Genomic DNA, 26,071 nt, shown 5'->3' on the forward strand with positions numbered 1-26,071 from the left:
GTTAACCTGTCTGAACATGGGTTGTAGATCATCAGCTACATCGGGGCAGCCAATATAGCCACCATCCCTGAACACAGAACCAAGATCACTGTCTAGCAGGTTGTGACCAGTAGGCTCATTAGAAATGTTGCATGTCTTGTTGGTGGGCATGATGCTTGAGCCCATAAGGCTATCTCCAGAACTAGTACTACTGGGTTCTAACCCTAGCAGTTCGTCTGATGTTACATCACTGTCTGAGCTGTTATTAGCGGGACTGATGTGAAAGTCTGACTCCAGGATGGACTGATTTTTGGTGGTTTTGGCATGAACCTCATCTTTTACCAAGTCCAGCACTTCCTGATTATTATGACCATCCACATCTACCAATTCCTCAGACTTATTGTTACTGGCATTCAGTGTTTCCTGGTTTTCATGGCTACCCAAAACTAGTGCTTCCTGATGTTCAACTACTTCTCCATTGCCATAACTGTCCAATTCCAAAATTTCCTGATTCTCTGCACAGGTGAAATTTTGTAGCTCAAGATTAACGTGAAAAAATACTAGCACTTCTTGGTTATCATTTTTACACTGGTCAAGTTCTTTATAACTTACAAAGTGCTCATTTGAAACTATTTCTTGGTTTTCAGGACTACAAAGATTTAGGAATTCTTGATTTTCCTTGTTTACCAACTTTACATTTTCATTGTTGACCAGAGATGATAATTCCAGCCCTTCTTGGCTTCTTCTTTTTAACACATCCAGCAGTTCTTGGTTGTTGTCGTCACTACAAGGATTAAGCACTTCTTGGTTTTCATGGGGAAGAAATTCAGGTACTTCCTGGTTGCTATAGTTAATAGGTTCTTTATTGTCATTATCAAGTCTACTGAAGGCCATATTTTCCACATTATCATCACAACACGGTTCTGGGACCTCCTGATTCTCTTCTTGAAGGCTAAGTTTAAAGCCATATGGATCAGAGTCTTGTACCATCTCGGAAGAGGCAAGTTCATACTCGTAGGAATAAAAGTTACAAGGATCTGGCTGAGAAGAGCAGTGGTCAAAAGCCAGCTCTTGATCAATGGGGACTGGGCTCAGAAGAGCTTCATCTGGGTCTAAGAGGCTATGACTGGAATATTCAGGACTGAGTTTGAAGCCATATGGATCAAACGAAGACTGACTTATTGGCTCATAGTCAAAGCTCAAGTTGGTTTCTCGTGACTCAAGTTCAGTCCAAAGGTTATGAGAATCTACACAGTTTTGATGAGTTGAAACATTTCCTGGATCCTCTTTGTTATTGCTCATCCAATCAGTTTCTTCTCCCCGATTTCCGTCAAGGGAATGCATTTTGTTTTTTAAGTTTCTTCTGTCCATCACCAACAATGCTTGATCACCAAGGTAAGGGACAGCTTTGGCTAAAAGGAAAGAAAAAGTTCATGTCAGAGTTATACATACAGAGTACAACCATCAGTGTTAAAACGTGCAGAAAACGTAACCCATTTTTAGGATTCAAGGAACTTCATTTTCATATCACAGTTGGCGTTGAGAATCGAAAATGGACTGGAACTGGGAATAACATTCCGGCTCTACCGAGATCACTCAGATTAAAAAATTTCAAATGCTTACATTCTCCTGACCCCGAAAAAGACAGTGACAAAACTCAAAGAAAAACAACCTGACCGAACAAAGGAAATAGGCGCTGGATTTATCCAAATTCCGCTGAACATAAACATCCAGTATCTTGGTTTGAACTACTCTCCCATTGACTATCACCACACCATCTTCCTGGCATCTCATTGGCTAGGAGGAATGTCAATCTTTACCCATGATGCGCACCCTGTATCGCACAATAGACTTGATCTCCCAGTTTCCCTTGGACACTCGATAGTCACCGAATCATGCTAGTTCGGCCACACGGTAGCACACGCTAGGTAACACTGGTAAAGTACAACTTTTTTGTGAGTTTTTTCATCATTCACCATGGGCCCCAAGAAACTTTTGTGGAATTAAGTTGTGTGCGTGCTTACATTTGTACGTGTTTTCTCTGTCAAACGTTTGCCTCTTCTGGCATCCCCCACGATGCCTTTCGCTTGTCACTCACCCTTCTCTTTGCATAGTCACCCAATGCCAAAGGGAAGTGAACATAATTTTTATTATTCTTTACATTATGTACTTTGAATACTTATTTTTGGTGAAGGATTTGAACAGATTACTATTTACATGTAAAAAGCGCTTCTACTTATGAAAAACTCACGCTACAAAACATCTTCCAAAATGAATTAATTTCGAAAGTCGAGAAAACACTATGTTCCATTTGTGTGCAGCATGACAGCTAAATGCTGCTTCATGTTTGCTTTGGACTCTGCGCTCCACTATTTGACCAGAGTTTGTCAATCTCAGAGCCCTACTGGGTTTGTATCACATAAGCATTGCTTTCATGTATTCAGGACATAAACCATTTTGTGACCAGTAGCAGAACTTTAAAATCTATTCTACAGCTGACTAGTCGCTGATGGTGTAGTGGTACATGCCTGACTTTGGTGTGGCCAGCGTGGGATTGATTTCCGCTCAGTCGAAATCTGCCATGCAACTGACTGGTGACCAGTTCAGGGTGTAGTCCGCCTTTTGCCCGAAGCTACCTGGGATAGGCAGCTTTCCCGTGACCCTTGTGAGGATAAGTGGCTTGGATAATGGATCTGACCTATTTGTTCTGGTTAAAATCTGAGATGCAGCATTCTGAATAAGTTGCAGCTGTTTAATGCTCTTTTGTGGGAGTCCAGTCAGATTTCCATGAGAATAGCCAAGTCTACTTGAGATAAAGAATGGATGAGATTCTCCTGGTCTGCTTGACACATGCAAGCCTTAACTCTACATATGTTCTTAAAGGTCAAGTGTCATGAAATCGATGATTTTAGTATGTTATTAATGAAAAAACAGCAGCCAGTATGGACCCATCTGTTTTTTTTCCCACAAAAAATGATTTTGACGTATATGGCTTTTTGTAACTCTCGCCATGAAAATACTCTCAAGGGATTTTTTTCGAGAAAAAGCAGGAAGTAACGTACGAGGCACGAGCGTCCTCCAGCGGACTTGTTTGTTTCTATTAGTTTTACCAGCGGGAAGCAAGCTCGCTGTTCCTTCGTGTTAGCCAAAATGCCTCCTTGTTGCATTGCTGGATATTGCTCGAACACTTGGTGGATGGATTTACCCTTCTTAAGTTTCCAAGACACCCAGTTCGTCGTGAAAAATGCAATGCACAGGTGCAAAGGACGAGAGCTTTGTGGGTTCCAAATGACAAGTAGGTGTGTATACAGCTACTAAAAAAAAATTTTGGGGGGCGGACCACGTAATCAGTCGCTCATAACGTAACAGAAGATCCGCGTAGTTATGACAGGCGTGCGAAATGTGTCGATGTGCGTGTCGGCTGGCTTCCGCGTTGGGCACGCTGGCGAAGGCTGCTGTGTCAGGCTAAGTGCGACACTGCCAGCAACATTGTTCATTGTCGCCGCCGTCAACGATGAACAACACCACTGATTATTGCCGCCGACAATGGCACACTCAGCTGCAGGTGACGACAACGGCGTAAAACGGCCCGGCTCAGTGCCGCGATGAGCCACCTCCGTGCCACCCCGGCCGAAGCCGTGATCGGCTCGTCACACCCGGGCCGCGGCGTTATGATCGCTAATGACTGAGCACGCTACATACTGTCATACCGTCGGGGAGTCTGTTGTTAGTTAGAAGTCATCCGCATATCATCTAAGTATGGCTCGAAACAATAGGGCAATATTGCCCCAGATACTTCACTCGTTTGTGAGATGTCCTATTCTTTGAAAAGTATGGGCCACAGCATGTTTTCAATGGCGAATGTCCGGGGTGACGTAATGGACAGTAAATGCAGTGAATATGGTGACCACTTGGATGTCAAATGAGACTTCTGCAACTTTGCGCATGGATGACGCGTCCTCTGCTCAAACTTATTTTTTCGTGTAGACCTTGAAGTGAATAATGTGATATGTATTTTTCATTTCAATATCTATTTTAGAATGTTTATAAGGATGACACTTGACCTTTAAGATGATAAAAGGCAGTTTTAGTAATTGATTTTATATGGCTGTTGAAAGTCAGGTTGAAATCTGCCAGAACGCTGAGGTTTCAGACTTGGTCTTTGCTTTTTAAGGCTCCACGAACATGAAATGCATGATTTTTTAGCATGTTTTTAATAATAAAAATTAAAACAAAAGACACCCAGAATGGACCCATCCGTTTTTTTCACCACAAAACATGATTTTGACATATATGGTTTTTTGTAACTCCCGCCATGAAAATCCTCTTGATCCTCGTGGAGAAGAAGCAGGAAGTGACGTTGTCATCAGGAGCTCACTAAGGCGGTCTCGTGTTTATACTAGTTTTACCTGCTGGAAGGTAGCTCTTTGTTCCTTTGTGTTAGCCAAAATGCAAACTCTTTGTATTGCTGGATATTGTTCGAACACTCGGGAGGATGGATTTACTCTTCATATGTTTCCAAAAGACCCAGTTTGTCAGGAAAAATTGATTGCACAGGTGCAAAGGACACAAGCTTTGTGGGTTCCAAATGACAGGTGGGTGTGTATAGAGATACTAAAAAAAATAATAGTTGGAGGGGTGGACATAATCCTCTCAGAATGTAACAAAAGATCTGCGTATGTAAGTCAGGGTTGCTAAATGTGTCAATGTGCGTGTCTACGCCGCATCTGCGAGTCACGGCTGTGGCCAGGGTGGTTCATCGCGGCGACGAGCCGGGCTGCTTACGGCGTTGTTGTCACTTTTGGCTGTGTGCCCCATCGTTGGTGGCGTTCTTTATAGCCACCCCCGCCGACAGCGTTGTTCATCGCCGCTGTCGTCCGTGGCGTTGTTCATAGCCGACGGCATGGGCGGCTTGTTCATTGCCGACGGCGTCGGTGGCGTTATGATGAAGATCGCTGCCGCCATTGGCGATGAACAATGCGCCGATGATGACGCACTCAGCAGCGAGCCATGACAATGCTGTAAAGCGGCCTGGCTCGGCGCTGTGATGAGCCACCCGGGCTGTAGCCGTGATCAGCTTGTCGCGGCTGGGCCGCAGAGGCTCGTCGCGTCTGGGCCGCGACGTTGTCGTCGCTCACGGATGAGTATGCTGCATACTGTCATATTGTCAGGGAGTCTGTTGTTAGTTAGAAGTGATCAGCATATCATTTAAATATGGCCAGAAACGATAGATTATTATTGCCCCGGTCACTTCACTCGATTGTGAGATGTTCTATTCTTCGAAAAGAGCTTCCGTGTCAGGAGGAACATCGGAAAAGTCTGAAAATCTCTGTCGTTCCTCTCTCATAGCAGGTGCCACTACATGTTTTCAATGGCGGATGTCCCAGTGTGACATCTGCTGATGACGTTGCAGGCAACATGGCTACCACTTTGATGACACGCTGTCCGCTCATATTTATTTTTTCGTATATACATTGAAGTGAATAATGTTATATGTATTTTTCATTACAATATCTATTTTAGAATGTTTTGGCATGTCACTTGCGCTTTAAAGATCATGAGTCCAGGTATTTACGAACAGCAATCCTCTTTTCTTTCCTGCGAAAAATAATTCTCAGTTTTTTTGTTGTTTCGTTGATTAAAAAAAATGGCTCATTCAGTTATTTACAGTGAAGAAAATAAGTATTTGAACACCCTGCTATATTGCAAGTTCTCCCACTTAGAAATCATGGAGGCGTCTGAAATTTTCATCGAAGATGCATGCCCACTGTGAGAGAGATAATCTAAAAAGAAAAATCCAGAAATCACAATGTATGATTTTTAATGATTTATTTGTGTGATACTGATGCAGATAGGAATTTGAACATCTGAGAAAACCAATTTAATATTTGGTGCAGCAGCATTTGTTTGCAATTACAGAGGTCAAACGTTTCCTGTAATTGTTTACCATGTTTGCACTCACTGCAGGAGGGATTTTTGCCCACTCCTTCACACAGATCATCTATAGATCAGTCAGGTTTCTGGCTGTCACTGAGAAACACCGAGTTTCACCTCCCTCCAAAGATTTTCCATTGGGTTTAGGTCTGGAGACTGGCTCGACCACACCTTGATATGCTTCTTACGGAGCCACTCCTTGGTTTTCCTGGCTGTGTGCTTTGAGTTCTTATCATGTTGAAAGACCCAGCCACGACCCACCTTCAATGCTCTGATTGAGGAAAACAGGTCATTGCCCAAAATCCCACAATACATGGCCGCGGTCATCTTCTCCTTGATACAATGGAGTTGTCCTTTCCATGTGTTAAAAACACCCCAAAGCATGATGCTATCACCCACATGCTTCACAGTAGGGATGGGGTTCTTGGGATGGAACTCATCATTCGTCTTCCTCCAAACACGGTGAGTGGAATTATGACCAAAAATTCCATTTTGGTCTCATCTGACCACAAAACTTTCTCCCATGACTCCTCTGTATCATCCAAATGGTCACTGGCAAAAAGACGGGCCTTGACATGTGCTGGTTTAAGCAAGGCAGCCTCAGGTCATTGACGAAGTCCTGTCGTGTAGTCCTGGCGTGATTCCTCAGATTTCTAAGGATCATTGAGACCCCACAAGGTGATATCTTGCATGGTGCTCCTCTCCAATTTAGATTGACCGTCATATTTAGCTTCTTTCATTTTTTAATCATTGCTCCAACAGTGGACATTTTTTCACCAAGCTCCTTGGCAATTTCTCTGTAGCCCTTTCCAGCCATGTGGAGTTGTACAATTTTTTCTCTGGTGTCTTTGGACAGCTCTTTGGTCTTGGCCATGTTACAAGTTTGACTCTTACTGATTGTATGGGGTGGACAGGTGTCTTTATGCAGCTAACGACCTCACACAGGTGCATCTGATTTCAGGATAATACATGGAGCGGAGGTGGACTCTAAAGCCAGACTAACAGGTCTTTGAGGGTCAGAATTCTTCCCGATAGAAATGTGTTCAAATACTTACTTGCAATTGTATCACACAAATAAATCATAAAAAAAATCATACATTGTCATTTCTGGAATTTTATTTTTTAGACTATCTCTCTCACAGTGGACATGCACCTACGATAAAAATTTCAGACCCCTCCATGACTTGCAAAATAGCAGGGTGTTCAAATACTTATATTCTTCACTGTAAGTTGATTTCTAGACAAAAAGCGATCACCACCCAACTGCTTATCGGTGAGACATGAAGAGTTACTCCCCTTCGAAGACAAGTCATCAGTCTCAGCTAAACAATATGAACCATAAATGTATCTGACAAATCATAAATGGAATCATTCAGCAAAGAAGTCTTGGAAGAAAATTCTTTCGACATCGAACGAGTAGTGCACAAGATGGAAAATATCTGAAAAGTCACACTCCAACTTCTCTGTACGATTGAACAGTCCGAGAAACAGTGACAATAGGATCAGCGCCAACTCGAGCTTCCATAACATTGTTGCCGATCAACCAATCAACACCCAGAACTGGAAGAGAGTCAACAACACCAAGTTTGATGGTGTCAGAAATCAGATCTGAAGTCAAATTCACAAAATGTAAAGGAGCAAGAGAACTGACACTTATACCCTGAAGAATAACATCTGAGTTAGCTGAGGACTCTGTAGAAAAAGGCTAAATATCCTTCAAAATCAGAGGGTGAAGAGCTCCAGTGTCCCTCAGAATAACAATGGGCCATTGGGTAGAATTATCTCCAATAAGTGAAACCGGACCAGTGTGAAAAAAAAGGCAAATACTTCTTCGGAACTTCAAAATATGAAAGTTTATTGTCAGAAACAAAACTCTCCTCAGAACCACTTGGAAAGAAAGGCTTAGGTGCAATGGATAAAAAAGTGTTTGAGGAGCCAGTGTACTGATTTTTGTCCTTGAGTTTTTGGCAAGCAGAAATCAAGTGACCTGGCATCTTACAATAAACACGGACAGGACTAGAGTCACAAGAGTCACTAAAAGACTTGGGATTAGAATGAGAATGTGAATGCTTGTCAGAAGAAATTAAACCTACCTTCTCACCACCTGATCCTGTATGATAATTAGTCTTACCTGACGAAAAGTCCTTTTGGCGAGAAAACTTGGAATTTCCAGAAGACCAAAAAGAACTCTTATGAATCAAAATGTAATGATCTGCCGACACCATTGCATCATGTAAGGCATTAACCTCTGTTCATCCAAATAAGTCTTGCGATCAGAATGAATACACTGCTTGAAATCCTCATCAAAAACTAACTGCCTCAAACCCTCAAAATATGAAACCTCTTTTGAACTGCACCAACTACTGAATTACAACATCAAACAAAGTTTCATTTTACCTAGCAAACTATACAAAACTATCATTGTCCCTTTTATGAGGATTTCTAAATTTCTGACGGTAAACTTTGGAGACGAACTCATGAGCTTTCAGAAGGGTCTTTTTGACAAAATTATCATCAGAACTCTGCTCTACTGGATATGCAACCCGAGTTTTACCCTTGAAAATACTTTGCAATAGCATAGTCCATGACTCTTTTGGGCACTTATGGTTCTTCAACTTTCTCGAAGTGGAGAAAGTACTTAACTTCGTTCTCATTGAAAGGAGGAACCATTCTGGCATGCCTTGTAAAATCAAAATGTGAAGAACTCACTGAGGAAGCAGAAGAACTTTCAAATTTTTCAAGTTCAATCTCTTTTCAAGCCTTTTCTTTTTCATCTTCAGTTTCTAATTTTCTAAGTTCTTTTTATTTTTTTCATCCCTCTTTCAATCTGAATTTGTAATTCCAGTTTCTTTTATTCCAAACTATCGGAAGGTTCCTCTTGTACCATGACCAAAACATCAGATTAAAAAAATTCTCTATCAATGAAAAAATTCAGAACAATTTACAAAATTTGGAATTTCCTCATAGCAGGTTTGGCATCAAGTTTCAAATGACTAGCAATTTGCAAAAGATCAGATTTGCAAAAGGACTGCTTCAGCTGTTGGGGATTCAAGAAATTCCTCAAGTTTAAACACCATTTTGCTGGCTTCACAGGTGATTTACAAATATGCAGAAAATTAACAAAAGTTTAAAAACAAAAATGTCTCAAATTTTGAATGGAATCGATCACGGCCTAGCTCCCAATTTTGTTTTGTGTAAATTTAGAATAATGAAATCCCCTTGGTCAATCCAGCAAAATATAACAAAGTTGCATTCCGTTTAAGACAATTTAATCACACACAATACAATGCAATATCAAACTAACACAAAATAGAGGTTCAATGGCAGTATTAGTTACGTGTAACATGAGCTAATGAACGAAACAACGTATAGTCACCACAGTCTGAGCGAATCTCCCACTAGGTGAATGTTCTTCGATCCTGTAATCAAATGCTATTTCCAGCGATGGAGTAACGAATCCAGAAATGTTTAAAATACGAGAGGCAGAAGGCAGGGTGGCAGAAGGCCAATCGTTACTTGTAAGAAGCACTATGATAACATACAGTTGTCTGTAGTTGTAATGTGATAAAATGTGGATAATTTCAAGAGACATCTGAAAAAAAATTTACCTTCCTCCACTTTTCTCGTTGCCACATCGGTCAGTTTTCCAGCCAGATATCCAAGACGGTGCTCTTTGATGCCAAATGGCAGTGAGACAGCACTTAGGTCCAGTTCATACCCATTGTGATCTGATTCTACAGAGTACTGATCCAGGGAATTGCAGCATCGAACGGGTTCTGGGCCTAGCTCCTCAGATGAACTCTGAATTGGCTTAAATCCATGGCTATCATCTGCTCCAGGGATCATGTCAAAATCCTCTTGATTGTAGCTCAGCTCAATGTCACTGTCTTCATCTGGAAACTCAGACTCAAAACACTGCGTCCCTGTTGAAGCTTTATTTTCAGCACAAGATGGACTAGTATCGGCCTCGTCGCAGATAATTACTGCTCCTTCATCAGAACCAATGTTTGCCTCTGGAAACAAAATGTCTGCAGCAAAAGGATCTGTGCCTTTAAAAGGATCTGATGTAAATCCATCTGAAAAATTGACAATATCAGAATCAGAATATTATCCAGTCATCAGAATATCTTATTAAATAGTAAATATACTGTAAAAGTATGTCAAATTGATTTCTATTTAGTTATTATTATTATTATTATTATCCATCCATTTTCTTCGCCACTTATCCTCACGAGGGTGGCGGGCAGTGCTGGAGCCTATCCCAGCTGTCAAGGGGTAGGAAGAGGGGTACACCCTGAACTGGTTGCCAGCAGCCAATCGCAGGGCACATAGAGAAAAACAGCCACACTCACAATCACACCTAGGGGCAATTTAGAGTGTCCAATTAATGTTGCATGTTTTTGGGAGGAAACCAGAGGGCCCGGAGGAAACCCACGTAGGCACGAGGAGAACATGCATGTGAAATTATTTGACTCCCTTGAACTTTTCAACCTTTCGCCACATTTCAGGCTTCAAATATAAAGATATAAAATTTTTATTTTTTGTCAAGACAAGTGGGACACAATCATGAAGTGTAATGAAATTTATTGGATATTTTAAACTTTTAAAAAAAATAAAAACCTGAAAAGTGGAGCATCCAATATAATTCAGCCCCTTTACGTACAGTGCAGCAAAGTCACTCCAGAAGTTCAATGAGGATCTCTGAATGATCCAATGTTGACTGATGATGATGAATAGAATCCACCTGTGTGTGATCAAGTATAAATGCCCCAGCTCTTTGATAGTCTCAGGGTTCTGTTTAAAGTGCAGAGAGTATCATGAAGACCGAGGAACACATCAGACAGGTCCGAGATACTGTTGTGGAGACGTTTAAAGCCATATTTGGATGCAAAAAAGATTTCCCAAGTATTAAATATCTCGAGGAGCACTGTACAAGCAATTATAATGAAATGGAAGGAGTATCAGACCACTGCAAATCTACCAAGACCCGCCCGTCCCTCTAAACTTTCACCTCGAACAACGAGAAGACTGATCAGAGATGCAGCCAAGAGACCAATGATCACTGCGAATGAATTGCAGAGATGTACACCTGAGGTGGGAGGTCTGTCCATATGATCCAAAACATGAAGTCAAATTTACAAAGGAATGGTTCACAAATAAACATACGTAGGTGTTAGGATGGCCAAGTCAAAGTCCAGACTTGAATCCAATGGCGAATCTGTGGGCAGAGCTGAAAACTGCTGTTCACAAATGCTCTCCTTCCAACCTGGAGGAGAGAGTCTGTCCACAGGACAACAATCAGTTGTACACTGCACAAATTTGGCCTTTATGGAAGAGTGGCAAGAAGAAAGCCATTCCTCAAAGATATCCAGAAAAAGTGGGATTTAAGGTTTGCCACAAGCCACCTGTAAGACTGACCAAACATGTGAAAGATGAGATGAAAACAAAATCTAACTTTTTGGCCACAATGCAAAACGATATGTTTGGCGTAAAAGCAACACAACTCATCACCCTGAACACACCATCCCCACTGTCAAACATGGTGGTGGCACCCTCATGGTTTGGGCCTACTTTTCTTCAGCAATGACAGGGAAGATGGTTAAAATTGATTGGAATATGAATGGAGCTAAATACAGGACCATTCTGGAAGAAAACCTGTGTGAGTCTGCAAAAGACCTGAGACTTGGACGGAAATTTATCTCAACAGGACAATGATACAAAACATAAAGCCAAATCTACAATGGAAAGGTTCACAAATAAATGTATCCAGGTGTTAGAACGTCCAAGCCAAAGTCCAAACCTGAATCCAATGGAGAATCTGTGGGCAGAGCTGAAGCCTGCTGTTCACAAACGCTCTCAATCCAACCTCACTGAGCTCGAGCTGTTTTGAAAGGAAGAATGGGCAAGTATTTCACTCTCTCAATGTGCAAAACTGATCAAGACATACCCCAAGTGATGTGCAGCTGTAATTGCAGCAAAAGGTGGCGCTAAAAAATATCAATGCAAGGAGGCCGAATAATATTGCACGCCCCACTTTTCAGATAATTATGTGTTAAAAAAGTTTAGAATATCCAATAAATTTCAATCCACTTCACGAATGTGCCCCACTTGTTGTTGATTCTTCACAAAAAAATTGTATTTTACACCTTTATTTTTGAAGCCTGAAATGTGGCAAAAGGTCAACATGTTCAAGGGGGGCCAAATAATTTCAGGCATTGTATCTAGAACAATTAAAGATTAGATATGAGTGTTGTATAGGGAAGGATTGATTGGATTGATTTTGAAAAATGTTCGTATAAATAAATAAACATCAATAGCAAAGGTGTATATTTCATCATCTTGTCAAGGGCCTATATCAAGCAATTTGCTTGTGTCATGTATCTTTTGTCCATACTGCAATTGTTGATGCAAAGAAATTAGATAAAGTGACATTGTTAAAGTATGTATAATTACATAAATGTTTGTATGAATTAACCAATGACACCAATACCGAACTTAATATTATTACTGCAGACTACTCTTTGGTGAAGGTTAATTGAAAGTTAAAGTTGAAATCCACTGGTTTGCATTAAAAATGTATCAAATAGGTCACGGCTGTGCCGCTCACAGCTGTGTATAGAAGTATTCCTCAGTCTTCCCAATCAACCAATACAGCTATTTCTTCATCAGATGAGGATAAATCTGAGATATCAGCACTGGGCATAAAAGGTGTCCAATGTCATCGAGCTTTTGTTGCGGCACGTAACACGTCACATCCGCGCACATAGGTCATGTGACTCACGAAAATGTCAGCGCCCCTAAAAATTCTTAATTGTCGATAAAAATATTCTCAAAACACTATAAATGAGAGAAGATTTAACATCACATTGTCAAAATAGAGTACATATTACATGACCTATTGGATACATTGTTAATGCAAACCAGTGGATTTCCCCTTTAAAGAAATGTTTTATCATAAAAAATAACCTTCGACATTTCAGTGTAAATGTAGTTAGTAAATTTCTATCAATACTCACCTGATGAGTCTGTTTTCGGAAATAGGTCTTCATTATACAGGCCATCTATAAATAGAGTACAAGACTGTAAGATAAGAATTTTTTTTTTTTTCGAGACCTAGGGGCATATTCTCCCGTGAGTAAGTCAGAAATTTCCCGCAAAAAAAAAAACAACCAAAAAAACCCTACCTGCTTTTCTAGCTGAGTGCATTCTCCAGCCAAGTCAAACGTGTGATTTACTCAGCCTAATGCCAGAGCATCTATGAAATGTGCCTGGTTGCGCTCAAATTTGACCAGGTGTGCAATGTGCACATATTTTCCTCATGCACTGAAGCGATTTCACTCCAGATGTCGACATCTTATCCATCCATTCATCCATTTTCCACACCACTCATCCTCACGAGGGTCACGGGCATGTGGGCACCTAACCCAGCTGAGTTCAGGTGAGAGGCAGGGTACGTCTTGAGTGGGTAGCTTGCCAATCAAAGGGCATGTTTAAACAAACAAACAAACATTTGGACGGAAATCCATGCCAACGGGAAATTTGGAGTCTTCAATTAACTTCAAGTGGCTGTTTTTCGGACAGGACCATTGTCTGAAGAGAATATACAGGTAACACACAGGCGAGGCCAGATTTGAACCTTGGTCCTCAGAAATGTGATGCAGATGTGTGAACCAGTTGACAAATCACATCATATTATTTGCTGAAAGATATTGCTGCCACTGGACTATTTCATCTGGAAGAATCACTTTAAACATCTGCTCTGGCTTGGAGGTTTTTTTTGTTTGATTTTTAATGCAACGGTATCTTTTACAGCAACTACAGTCTTTGCAATGGTGCAAAATTTCAAATTTTGAATTATGGTATTTATTTAGGTTTTTGCAGGTCCAAGAAATAAACAATGACTGACTCACCGGCTTTGGGCCTCAAAACGTGTTCATGTCATGATCACAGTATTCTATTAAATTAGTGTGACTAAATTTATCCTGAAAAACAACAAAAAACCCATTATTTCTTCAAAGTAGTGTTAAACGTGTTGCACGTTTCACTTTTCCAAATGGATTTTTACGGCATACACTTCTTAGGAAAGCTCAATGCTCCATGATTTACAGCAAGCCAGAGACTTCAATGCGTGACGCCTCATTGTTGGATGCGCATGTGACTTACACATGGTTGGATAGAGCATAAGTCATTTTGGGAGAATGCTTATCGACAAAAAGCCAGGTGTGCAAAAAAAGAAGTGCACAATGTGGTTAATACGGGCCATCATGAATAAATCCACAGCATTCCCGATTTTCTTTCATACAGTTCATGTAATTAATTTCAGTTCATTTAACTTTAACATAGACTAGGTAGTGTGTAATTTGTGTATCTTATGCTTTAACTTTATTGATTTGTTTGCTTATTTGCGTGTCTGCAGCCCGAAGGGGGGCACAATTCTTGTGCGTCTTGTAGGCCGCTCCAAAGCCCGGATAAATGCAGAAGGTCGTGGCAAGAAGGGCATCCGGCATAAAACTGTGCCAAACATATATGAGCGTTCATCAAATGACTTCCATAACGGATAGGTCATGGCCCAGGCAAACTACGCCCGCCCCCGGCACTGTTAACCTGCAAGGCCTAGGTAGAAACTCGGGTAATGTAGGTCAAAGACAAAAAAGAGGAGGAAAGCGACTTAGTCAGCTAAAGAAGAAGAGGCATGCACAGTCCCTACAACTGTGTGTAGGGACTTTGAATGTTGGGACGATGACAGGAAAAGCTCAGGAGATAGTTGACATGATGATTAGGAGAAAGGTTGATGTATTGTGCATCCAAGAGAACAAGTGGAATGGGAGTAAAGCTAGAAGCTTAGGAGCAGGGTTTAAATTATTTTACCATGGAATTGTAAGAGAAATGGAGTAGGGGTTATTTTAAAAGAAGAGCTGGCTAAGAATGTCTTGGAGGTGAAAATCGTATCAGATCGAGTGATGAAGCTGAAATTTGAAATTGAGGCTATTGTGTATAATGTGATTAGCGGTTATGCCCCATCAGTAGGATGTGACCATGAGTTGAAAGAAATTTTGGAAGGAAATAGATTAAGTAGTCATGAGCATCCCAGAGAGAGAGAGAGTTGTGATTGGTGCAGATTGTAATAGACATGTTGGCGAAGGCAACAGCGGCGATGAAAAAGTGTGATGGGTAAGTACGGCATTCAGCAAAGGATCTTTGAGGTTCAGATGGTGGTGGACTTCGCAAAAAGGATGGAATTGGCAGTGGTGAACACTTATTTCTAGAAGAGACAGGAACATAGAGTGACCTACAAGAGCAGAGGTAGGAGCACGCAGGTGGATTATATTTTGTGCAGACGATGTAATCTGAAGAAGGTTACTGATTGTAAGGTTGTGGTGGGAGAGAGTGTAGCTCGACAGCATAGGATGGTGGTGTGTAGGATGACTCTGGAATCGGATAGGACGATTAAGAAGACAAAGGTAGAGCAGAGAATCAGGTGGTGGAAGTTTGGAAAGGAAGAATGTCGTGCGGCCATTCGGAAAGAGGTCAGTCAGGCTCTAGATGGACAGGAAGAGCTCCTGGAAGACTGGAATACTACTGCCAAGTTACTCAGAGAGGCAGGCAGGAGAGTACCTGGGGTGCCTTTTGGTAGGAAAGGGGAGGAGACTTTGTGGTGGAACCCCAAAATACAGGAAGTCATCCAAGGAAAGAGATTAGCGAAGAAGAAGTGTGACATGGAGAGGACTGACGAGAGGCGGAAGGAATACATTGAGATGTGATGTAGGGCAAAGGTAGAGGTGGCGAAGGCTAAACAAGAGGAATATGATGAAATAAAGGGTTGGATATGAAAGAGGGAGAAAAGGATTCCTACAGGTTGGTGAGACAGAGGGATAGAGATGGGAAGGATGTGTAGCAAGTTAAGGTGATCAAGGATAGCAATGGAAATATGTTGACTGGTGCCAGTAGTGTGCTAACTAGATGGAAAGAGTACTTTGAGAAGTTAATGAATGAAGAGCATGGGAGAGAAGGTAGAGTTTAAGAGGCAAGCTTGAATGACCAGGAAGTGGCGATGATTAGTAAAGGGGAAGTTAGAAAGGCACCGAACAGAATGAAAAATGGAAAGACAGTTGGTCCTGATGACATACCAGTGGAGGTATGGAAGCAATTTGGAGAGATGGCTGTGGAGTTTTTGACCAACTTATTCAATAGAATACTAGCAGGAGAGAAGAGGCCAGAAGAATGGCAGAAAAGTGTGCTAGTCCCCATTTTTAAGAACAAAGACGATGTTCAAAGCTATACACGAATAAAGATGATGAGCCACACAATGAAGTTATGGGAAAGAGTAGTGGAGGCAAGACTCAGGAGGCAGGAGTAAGTATCTGCTAGCAACAGTATGGTTTCATGCCGAGAAATAGTACCACAGGTGCATTATTTGCCTTGAGGATGCGCATGGAAAAGTACAGAGAAGGACAGAAGGAGGTACAATGTGTCTTTGTAGATCTAGAGAAAGCCTATGACAGAGTACCAAGAGAGGTACTGTGGTACTGCATGCGCAAGTCTCATGTGGGGGAGAAATATGTTAGAATAGTACAGGACATGTATGAGGGCAGCAGAACAGCGGTGAGGTGTGCTGTTGGTGTCAGAAGAATTTAAGGTGGCTGTGGGTGGTATTGCATCATGGATTCACGCTGAGACCCTTCCTGTTTGCAGTATTAACGGATAGGCTCACAGATGACGTTATACTGGAATCCCCTTGGACTATGATGTTTGCAGATGATATTGTGATCTCCAGTGAAAGCAGAGAGCATGCGGAGGAACAATTTGAACGATGGAGGCACGCACTGGAAAGGAGAGAAATGAAGATTAGCTGAAGTAAAACCGATTATATGTGAATGAAGGTGAGGGGCGAAGGAGGAGGAGTGAAGCTCCAGGAAGAAAAGATAGCAAGCGTGAATGACTTCAAATATTTGGGGTCAACAATACAGAGCAATGGAAAGTGTGGTAAAGAAGTGAAGAAACGGGTCCAAGCGGGGTGGAACAGTTGGCAGAAGGTGTCTGGTGACATGTGACAGAAGAGTCTCCGCTCGGATGTAGGGCAAAGTTTATAAAACAGTGGTGAGGCCGATGGCACTAAAGAAACAACAGGAAGCAGAACTGGAGGTAGCAGAAATGAAGATGCTCAGGTTCTCGCTTGGAGTGAGCAGGTTGGATATGATTAGAAATGAGCTCAATAGTGGAACAGCCAAAGTTGGATGTTTTGGAGACAAGAGAGAGCAGACTTAGATAGTTTGGACATGTTCAGAGACGAGAGAGTGAGTATATTGGTGGAGGGTGCTGAGGATGGGGCTGCCAGGCAAAAGAGCGAGAGGAAGACCAAAGAAAAGGTTGTGAGCGTGGACATGACGACAGTGGGTGTTAGAGAGGAGGGTGCACGAGATTAGGCTTAGATGGAAAAAGATGACACGCTGTGGCGACCCCTATCGGGACAAGCCGAAAGGAAAAGAAAAAGAAGAACACAGTTCATGTAGTGGCGGCATGGTAGACCAAACTGTTCGGGCAGTGGACTCAGAGTTCTGAGAACTGGGGTTAGAATCCCGGCCCCACTTGTGTGAAGTTTGCATGTTCTCCCCATGCATGCATGGATTTTGTCCAGACACTCCTGTTTCCTCCCACATACCAAATACATGCATTACAGTAATTGGAAACTCTAAATTGCCCCTAAGTGTGATTGTGAGCGCAACTGTCGTCTGTCTCCATGTGCCCTGTAGTCTATCCCAGCTGTCGTCGGGGAGGAGGCAAGATACACCCTGAACTGGTTGCCAGCCAATTGCAGGGCATATGGAGACAGACAAGAGTCGCACTCACAATCACACCGAAAGGCAATTTAGAGTGTCCAATTAACATGTGTTTTTTGGATGTGGGAGCCACGAGGAGAACATGCAAACTCCACACAGGGCGGGTGTGGGAGATTTGAACCCCGGTCCTCAGAACTGTGAGGCCAACGCTTTAGAGCTGTGTCACTGAGCCGCCGGCTTAAACATTCCTGCAGAAATATGCATTTAAAAACATAAAACATGTTTAATATGTGAAGTTTCTGCTGAAAAATTGAACAGCAAAAAAAAAGGAGGTCTGTTTAAAATCCCACATCATGTGAAACATACGATTTATCTGACACTGTGCAAAAGGGTCTGCTTGATAGAAGTCAAGTTTATTGAGAATGGACAGTTCTTTTAATCCTCCTTGTTGCTCACTGACATCACCCTCCTCTGGATCATCTTTGAGGTTGAATCTGTCCACCTAGAAAAAAAAAAACTGTGTTTGATCTTGGCCACATAATATTTGAACATTTAATTATTGGTATTAGCAATAAACATGATAAGATTGCAACTGTTGGATCATGCAGATTAACAACTTGAAGAATAGTAATGGGATGTGACCAATTTTTAATAAACTAACCTTTGGTGAGCTACTGCTACTGTCGTCTACCTCTTCTCTGGTATCTGCTAAATTATTGCAAAACGGTGCACTGCTGGCTACCTGCACACACAAATACAATAGAGTTACAAATTTACTTTCTTTCGTGAAACTGTTTCTTAAATCGAAAGGTTCACAAACCAAGGTAATGTTTCCAATTGAAATTAATGGACATGTAATTAATACCGTCCAGCTGTGAAACATTATATTTACCTTAGTTTTATCATTTTCTGGTTAAAAATAAGTAATGTGCAATCTTGAAATAAAAAAAAACGTAATTTATGATTATAAAATAGTGCGTTTGCAAGCAAATCTTTGTGCAGTGTCATAACCTTTGCCTGTTAAGTAATGTTAACTATCTTATGAGCGTCTATATTTTGTTACTTATTCTTTATTTTGCTTTCTTACGTACATTCTTTCTGACATCATCTAACGCGTATCTTTGTGGAATGTTCTGAAAGAGGGGACTTGATCACATCGTCTGATGCTGATCTTTGTGGACGTTCGAGAAGTGCATATCTAAGGACGGGATGGTTTTTTGACTGGGCTTCTTACAATCACCCATTGCTTCTTACAAGTAACGATTGGTCTTCTGCCACCCTGCCTTCAGCCTCTCGTATTTTAAACATTTCTGGATTCGTTACTCCATCGCTGGAAATAGCATTTGATTACAGGATCGAAGAACATTCACCTAGTGGGAGATTCGCTCAGACTGTGGTGACTATACGTTGTTTCGTTCATTAGCTCATGTTACACGTAACTAATACTGCCATTGAACCCCTATTTTGTGTTAGTTTGATATTGTATTGTATTTTGTGTGATTAAATTGTCTTAAACGGAATGCAACTTTGTTATATTTTGCTGGATTGACCAAGGGGATTTCATTATTCTAAATTTACACAAAACAAAATTGGGAGCTCAGCCGTGATCGATTCCATTCAAAATTTGAGACATTTTTGTTTTTAAACTTTTGTTAATTTTCTGCATATTTGTAAATCACCTGTGAAGCCAGCAAAATGGTGTTTAAACTTGAGGAATTTCTTGAATCCCCAACAGCTGAAGCAGTCCTTTTGCAAATCTGATCTTTTGCAAATTGCTAGTCATTTGAAACTTGATGCCAAACCTGCTATGAGGAAATTCCAAATTTTGTAAATTGTTCTGAATTTTTTCATTGATAGAGAATTTTTTTAATCTGATGTTTTGGTCATGGTACAAGAGGAACCTTCAGATAGTTTGGAATAAAAGAAACTGGAATTACAAATTCAGATTGAAAGAGGGATGAAAAAAATAAAAAGAACTTAGAAAATTAGAAACTGAAGATGAAAAAGAAAAGGCTTGAAAAGAGATTGAACTTGAAAAATTTGAAAGTTCTTCTGCTTCCTCAGTGAGTTCTTCACATTTTGATTTTACAAGGCATGCCAGAATGGTTCCTCCTTTCAATGAGAACGAAGTTAAGTACTTTCTCCACTTCGAGAAAGTTGAAGAACCATAAGTGCCCAAAAGAGTCATGGACTATGCTATTGCAAAGTATTTTCAAGGGTAAAACTCGGGTTGCATATCCAGTAGAGCAGAGTTCTGATGATAATTTTGTCAAAAAGACCCTTCTGAAAGCTCATGAGTTCGTCTCCAAAGTTTACCGTCAGAAATTTAGAAATCCTCATAAAAGGGACAATGATAGTTTTGTATAGTTTGCTAGGTAAAATGAAACTTTGTTTGATGTTGTAATTCAGTAGTTGGTGTAGTTCAAAAGAGGTTTTATATTTTGAGGGTTTGAGGCAGTTAGTTTTTGATGAGGATTTTAAGCAGTGTATTCATTCTGATCGCAAGACTTATTTGGATGAAAAGAGGTTAATGCCTTACATGATGCAATGGTGTCGGCAGATCATTACATTTTGATTCATAAGAGTTCTTTTTGGTCTTCTGGAAATTCCAAGTTTTCTCGCCAAAAGGACTTTTCGTCAGGTAAGACTAATTATCATACAGGATCAGGTGGTGAGAAGGTAGGTTTAATTTCTTCTGACAAGCATTCACATTCTCATTCTAATCCCAAGTCTTTTAGTGACTCTTGTGACTCTAGTCCTGTCCGTGTTTGTGTTTGTCTGTGACCTGGCATCTTACAATGCCAGGTCACTTGATTTCTGCTTGCCAAAAAATAAGGACAAAAATCAGTACACTGGCTCCTCAAACACTTTTTTATCCATTGCACCTAAGCCTTTCTTTCCAGGTGGTTCTGAGGAGAGTTTTGTTTCTGACAATAAACTTTCATATTCTGAAGTTCCGAAAAAGTATTTGCCTTTTTTTCACACTTCCGGTTTCACTTATTGGAGATGATTCTACCCCATGGCCCATTGTTATTCTGAGGGAGACTGGAGCTCTTCACCCTCTGAATTTGAAGGATATTTAGCCTTTTTCTACAGAGTCCTCAGCTAACTCAGATGTTATTCTTCAGAGTATAAGTGTCAGTTCTCTTGCTCCTTTACATTTTGTGAATTTGACTTCAGATCTGATTTCTGACACCATCACACTTGGTGTTCTTGACTCTCTTCCAGTTCTGGGTGTAGATTTGTTGATGGGCAATAATCTTATGGGAGCTTGAGTTGTTGCTGATCCTATTGTCACTGTTTCTCGGAATGTTCCATCGTACAGAGAAGTTGGAGTGTGACTTTTCAGACATTTTTCATCTTGTGCAGTACTCGTTCGATGTCGAAAGAATTTTCTTCAAGACTTCTTTGCTGAATGATTCCATTTATGATTTGTCAGATACATTTATGGTTCATACTGTTTAGCTGAGACTGATGACTTATCTTCGAAGGGGAGTAACTCTTCATGTCTCACCGATAAGCTGTTGGGTGGTGATGGCCTTTTGTCTAGAAATCAACTTACATGAAGAAAATGAGTACTTGAACACCCTGCTATATTGCAAGTTCTCCCACTTAGAAATCATGGAGAGGTCTGAATTTTTTATCGTAGGTGCATGTCCACTGTGAGAGAGATAATCTAAAAAATAAAAATCCAGAAATCACAATGTATGATTTTTTTATGATTTATTTGTGTGATACAATTGCAAATAAGTATTTGAACACATTTCTATCGGGAAGAATTCTGAGCCTCAAAGACCTGTTAGTCTGCCTTCAGAGTCCACCTCCGCTCCATGTATTATCCTGAATTAGATGCACCAAAACCAAAGAGCTGTCCAAAGACACCAGAGGAAAAAATGTACAACTCCACATGGCTGGAAAGGGCTACAGAGAAATTTCCAAGCAGTTTGGTGAAAAAATGTCCACTGTTGGAGCAATGATTAGAAAATGGAAGAAGCTAAATATGACAGTCAATCTAAATCGGAGAGGAGCCCCATGCAAGATATCACCTTGTGGGCTCACAAGGATCCTTAGAAAGCTGAGGAATCAGCCCAGGACTACACAACAGGACTCAGTCAATGACCTGAAAAGAGCTGGGACCACTGTTTCCAAGGTGACTGTTGGTAATACACTAAGACATCGTTTGAAATCATGCATGGCACGGAAGGTTCCCCTGCTTAAACCAGCACATCTTAAGGCCCGTCTTAAGTGTGCCAATGACCATTTGGATGATACAGAGGAGTCATGGGAGAATGTTTGTGGTCAGATGAGACCAAAATGGAACTTTTTGGTCATAATTCCACTAACTGTGTTTGGAGGAAGACGAATGATGAGTTCCATCCCAAGAACACCATCCCTACTGTGAAGTATTTGGGCGGTAGCATTATGCTTTGGGGGTGTTTTTCTGCACATGGGACAGGACGACTGCACTGTATAAAGGAGAGGATCAACGCGGCCATGTATTGTGAGTTTTTGGGGAACAACCTCTTTCCCTCAGTCAGAACATTGAAGATGGGTCGTGTCTGTGTCTTTCAACATGACATTGACCCGAAGCACACAACCAGGAAAACCAAGGAGTGGCTCCACAAGAATATATCAAGGTTCTGGCATGGCCTAGCCAGTCTCCAGACCTAAACCCAATAGAAAATCGTTGGAGGGAGCTGAAACTCCGTGTTTCTCAGTGACAGCCCAGAAACCTGTCTGATCTGTGTGGAGGAGTGGGCGAAAATCCCTCCAGCAGTGTGTGCAAACCTGGTGAACAACGACAGGAACGTTGGACCTCTGTAATTGCAAACAAAAGCTACTGTAAAAATATTAACATTTGTTTTCTCAGGTGTTCAAATACTTATTTGCAGCTCTATCATACAAATAAATCATGAAAAAAAAAATCATACATTGTGATTTCTGGATTTTTCTTTTTGAATTATCTCTCTAACAGTGGACATGCACTTAAGATGAAAATTTCAGCCCCCTCCATGATTTCTACGTGGGAGAACTTGCAATATTGCAGGGTGTTTAAATACTCATTTTCTTCACTGTATTAGTCCACAGAGTGATGATGTTGAGTTGGAGAGTTTGGCTGTCATGAGCAAGGCCTGGCCACTGTCAAGAGGTGCATGGCCTGACCACTAATCTGGGCGGTTCCACCTCTGACAATTGTCACAGCTGTAATTAGACAGGCTTTTAAGTTAGAGTTTTTGTCACTGGCATTTGCCAGTTCGTTGAGTATGCTTTACCGCATCCTGGGTTACTCCGTCACTGTGCCATTATACTCCAGTCACGCTTTTGTTATGCTCTTTAGTTAGTTAGATAGTTATCAGACCTTGTTTTTTGTTTTGTGGATCCTGCCTTCTTGGACTGTGTTATCATGCACAACATTAGTTTACAATAAAACCCACTGAACATCATGCTATTTTCTGGGAGTCCTGTATTTGGGTCCGCCCCCGCTCCGCTGGTTCGTGACAGTTGGCAAACAATGCTGTTTCTTTTGAGGAGGCTAGTCAGGATCCAGTTTGTTATTACTCCCAGGATGGTGTTTTGATGAGGAAGTATAGGTCGCCCCACATTCCTGTGGAGGATAAATGGAAATTACATCATCAAATTGTAGTTCCAAAAGGGGATTCCAGTCGAACCTCATCTGTCAGCTGCTGTACTTACCCGTCACTTCTTCATCGCCCATATTTCCTTCACCACCATGTCCATTTCAATCTGCACCAATCACAACTCTCTCTCCGTCTGGGATACTCAGAAGCAACCTTTCCTCTTATTTATTTTCCATGTCTGAGCAAACACACTAAGGCCCTGAGCGCCCCCATTACCACTGTGAGCAACATCAGACGTATGCACTGTGGTAAGATCAGTGTCATCCATTAAAGTTACATCCCTCATTCAAAGATTCAGATTACAGCATTTACATTCCCATCAAAACATTTTTCAGAATTATTGTGTTTTTGCAAATTTACAATTAAACTTTTAACAAACAAACAAAAAAAAAAATACATTGCTAACCAAACCAAGCCAACTATGAACTGTAAATTTGAAATGTCGCATCCAACTTTGTTTCTTTTTTTTTTTTTTTTGCAACCCACAATGATATCCACGTTTTTTTTTGTTGGTGGGAAACTGAATTTTTGCTCGCAGAATATCTCTAGCAATGCATGTTGAAAGCTGAATGACGCTAGCAAATAGCTTTAAGGTAAATGTTATGAGGTCTCCTATGATGATCTGCAGTTTAAAGCAGTGATCAGGTAGAGGAATAGTTAGAAAGCTGGAGGCATGCACTGGAAAGGTGAGGAATGAAGATTAGCCGATGTAAAACAGAATATATGTGCGTGAATGAAAGGGCTGTAGGGGGAAGAGTAAAGCTCCAGGCAGAAGAAATAGTGAGGGTGGATGACTTCAAATACTTGGGGTCCACAATCCAGAGCAATGCTCAGTGTGTTGAGGAAGTGAAGAAACGGGTCCAAGCAGGTTGAACAACTGGCGGACGGTGTCTGGTGTGTTATGTGACAGAAAAGTCTCTGCTAGGATGAAGGGCAAAATTTTCTAAAACAGGCCATAATGTACAGATTAGCGACTGTGCCACTGAAGAGACAACAGGATGGAGAGCTGGCAGTGGCAGAAATGAAGATGTTAATGTTTTCTCGAGGAGTAAGCAGGTTGGAAAGGATCAGATAAGAGCTCATTAAGGAGGCCAAAGTTAGATGTTTTGGAGACAAAGGTAGAGAGAGCAGAGTTAGATGGTTTGGACATGTCCAAAGGCAAGAGAGTGAGCATATTGGTAGAGGGGTACTGAGGATGGAGCTGCCAGGCAAAAGAGCAAGAGGAAGCCCAAGTAGAAGGATGATGTATATTGTGAGGGAAGACATGAGGAAAGAGGGTATTTGAGAAGAAGATGCAGGATATAGGCTTACATAGAAGAAGTTGATGTGCAGTGACGACCCCCAACTGTCACGAGCAGAACACGGAGTTGGACCCAAATGCACAACTCAGGAGACGTAGAGGCGGTTCAGGAAACGTTTTTCTTCAGTCCAGTGTCGGGGATCAAACAGGCAGTCCACGGAAGCAGCAGTAACAAGGTTATCAGGCATGAGAGGCTAGTCAGTGGGTAGGCAGGGGTCGATACTTTGGAGATCAGAACCGGAATCAAGAGAGTGCGGAAACGAGGCATGAGGCTATGATCTGGGAAAGGACAGTCCGTACGAGGAGTCCTATTTGTATCCTTCGTAATTATGGAAAACGGGGCGCCGGTGTGCCCCTCACTGATTGCTGCCGGTGTGTGCTGTGTCGGGGACCGGTACAGCCAGGACAAAAACCGGCAGGACCATGAAAATACCCCCCACTTAACGGCTGGCCCCAGATGGCCCGGGCACCTCAGGGTAGGAGGTGTGAAAGTCCATGATGAAGTGGGAATGACCACGAACCAGGACGGGATCCATGAACGTTCTTCTTGACCAAAACCCTCCCAGTCCACCTAAAACTGGATAGGAGGAGCCGGCGCACAGAGTAGACTAGGCCTACATCAACCATGCTGGGGGGCAGAGGGAGCTCGGCCGGAGGGACCAACGGGAATGGCCGAGCCGGCTTGAGCAGGCTCTCATGGAACATCGGGTGACATGCATTGTTCTGGGGAACTTGAGAGAAACCGCAACCGGGTTAATCACTTTAGCGATGGGGAATGGACCAACGAATCTGGGAGACAGCTTGCGGGACTCCATCCAGAGTGGGAGGCCTTCCTCCGACAGCCAGACATGCTGGCCCACTTTATAGGTCGGTGCCTTCCTCCTTTTGTGGTCCGCCGCAGCCTTGTAGCTGCATCCCATCGACAGCAGCATCCTCCTGGCCAGCTCCCAGGTCTGCTTGCAACGTATTACTACAGCCAATGCAGACGTACCAGGCACTCAGCACCTACAGACGGGAAAGAGGGAAGTGGGGTAGCCATGGACAACATGGAAGGGGGCCATACCTGTCGATGCCGAGGGAAGAGAGTTGTGAGCGTATTCCACCAAGCAGAGCTGCCGCCTCCAGGTGCTCTGCATTCCTCTGTAGCGACCTTGACTGCGAGCATACGAAGGCGTATGGGTGTAGTCTCCCATCCCTGACATCCACTGGGAGAGGACCACCCCAATCCCAGAATTTGACGCGTCCACTTTAACGACCAACTGTCTCTCCAGTGAAGATGAGGACTGGGGCTGATGTGAAGCTGGCCTTGAGTTTGCTGAAGGCCGTCTGGCAGGCTGCATTCCACTCAAGAGTTGTGGGGAGAGGTGAGCGGATGTAAGGGGGCACCTATGGAGCTGAAGTTTCTGATGAACTTACGATAAAAGTTAGGGAATCCGATGAAC

General features: G+C 42.0%; 1 protein-coding gene across 1 annotated transcript in view; it reads right to left on the minus strand.

Annotated features, from left to right (window-relative positions):
• Window positions 1-203: 203 nt before the first annotated feature.
• LOC133511065 (uncharacterized) overlaps window positions 204-26,071 on the minus strand; it is a 69,137-nt gene continuing 43,269 nt past the window's right edge. Inside the window, exons 5-10 of the mRNA XM_061839655.1 lie at window positions 18,352-18,432; window positions 18,057-18,192; window positions 12,930-12,974; window positions 9,522-9,989; window positions 322-1,391; window positions 204-215 (exon numbers count right to left, since the gene is read on the minus strand). Coding sequence (XP_061695639.1) covers window positions 204-215; window positions 322-1,391; window positions 9,522-9,989; window positions 12,930-12,974; window positions 18,057-18,192; window positions 18,352-18,432 — 1,812 coding nt within the window. The remainder of the gene's footprint in view (window positions 216-321; window positions 1,392-9,521; window positions 9,990-12,929; window positions 12,975-18,056; window positions 18,193-18,351; window positions 18,433-26,071) is intronic.

This window comes from Syngnathoides biaculeatus, chromosome 13 (assembly GCF_019802595.1).
Source record: "Syngnathoides biaculeatus isolate LvHL_M chromosome 13, ASM1980259v1, whole genome shotgun sequence".
Lineage (NCBI taxonomy): Eukaryota > Metazoa > Chordata > Actinopteri > Syngnathiformes > Syngnathidae > Syngnathoides > Syngnathoides biaculeatus.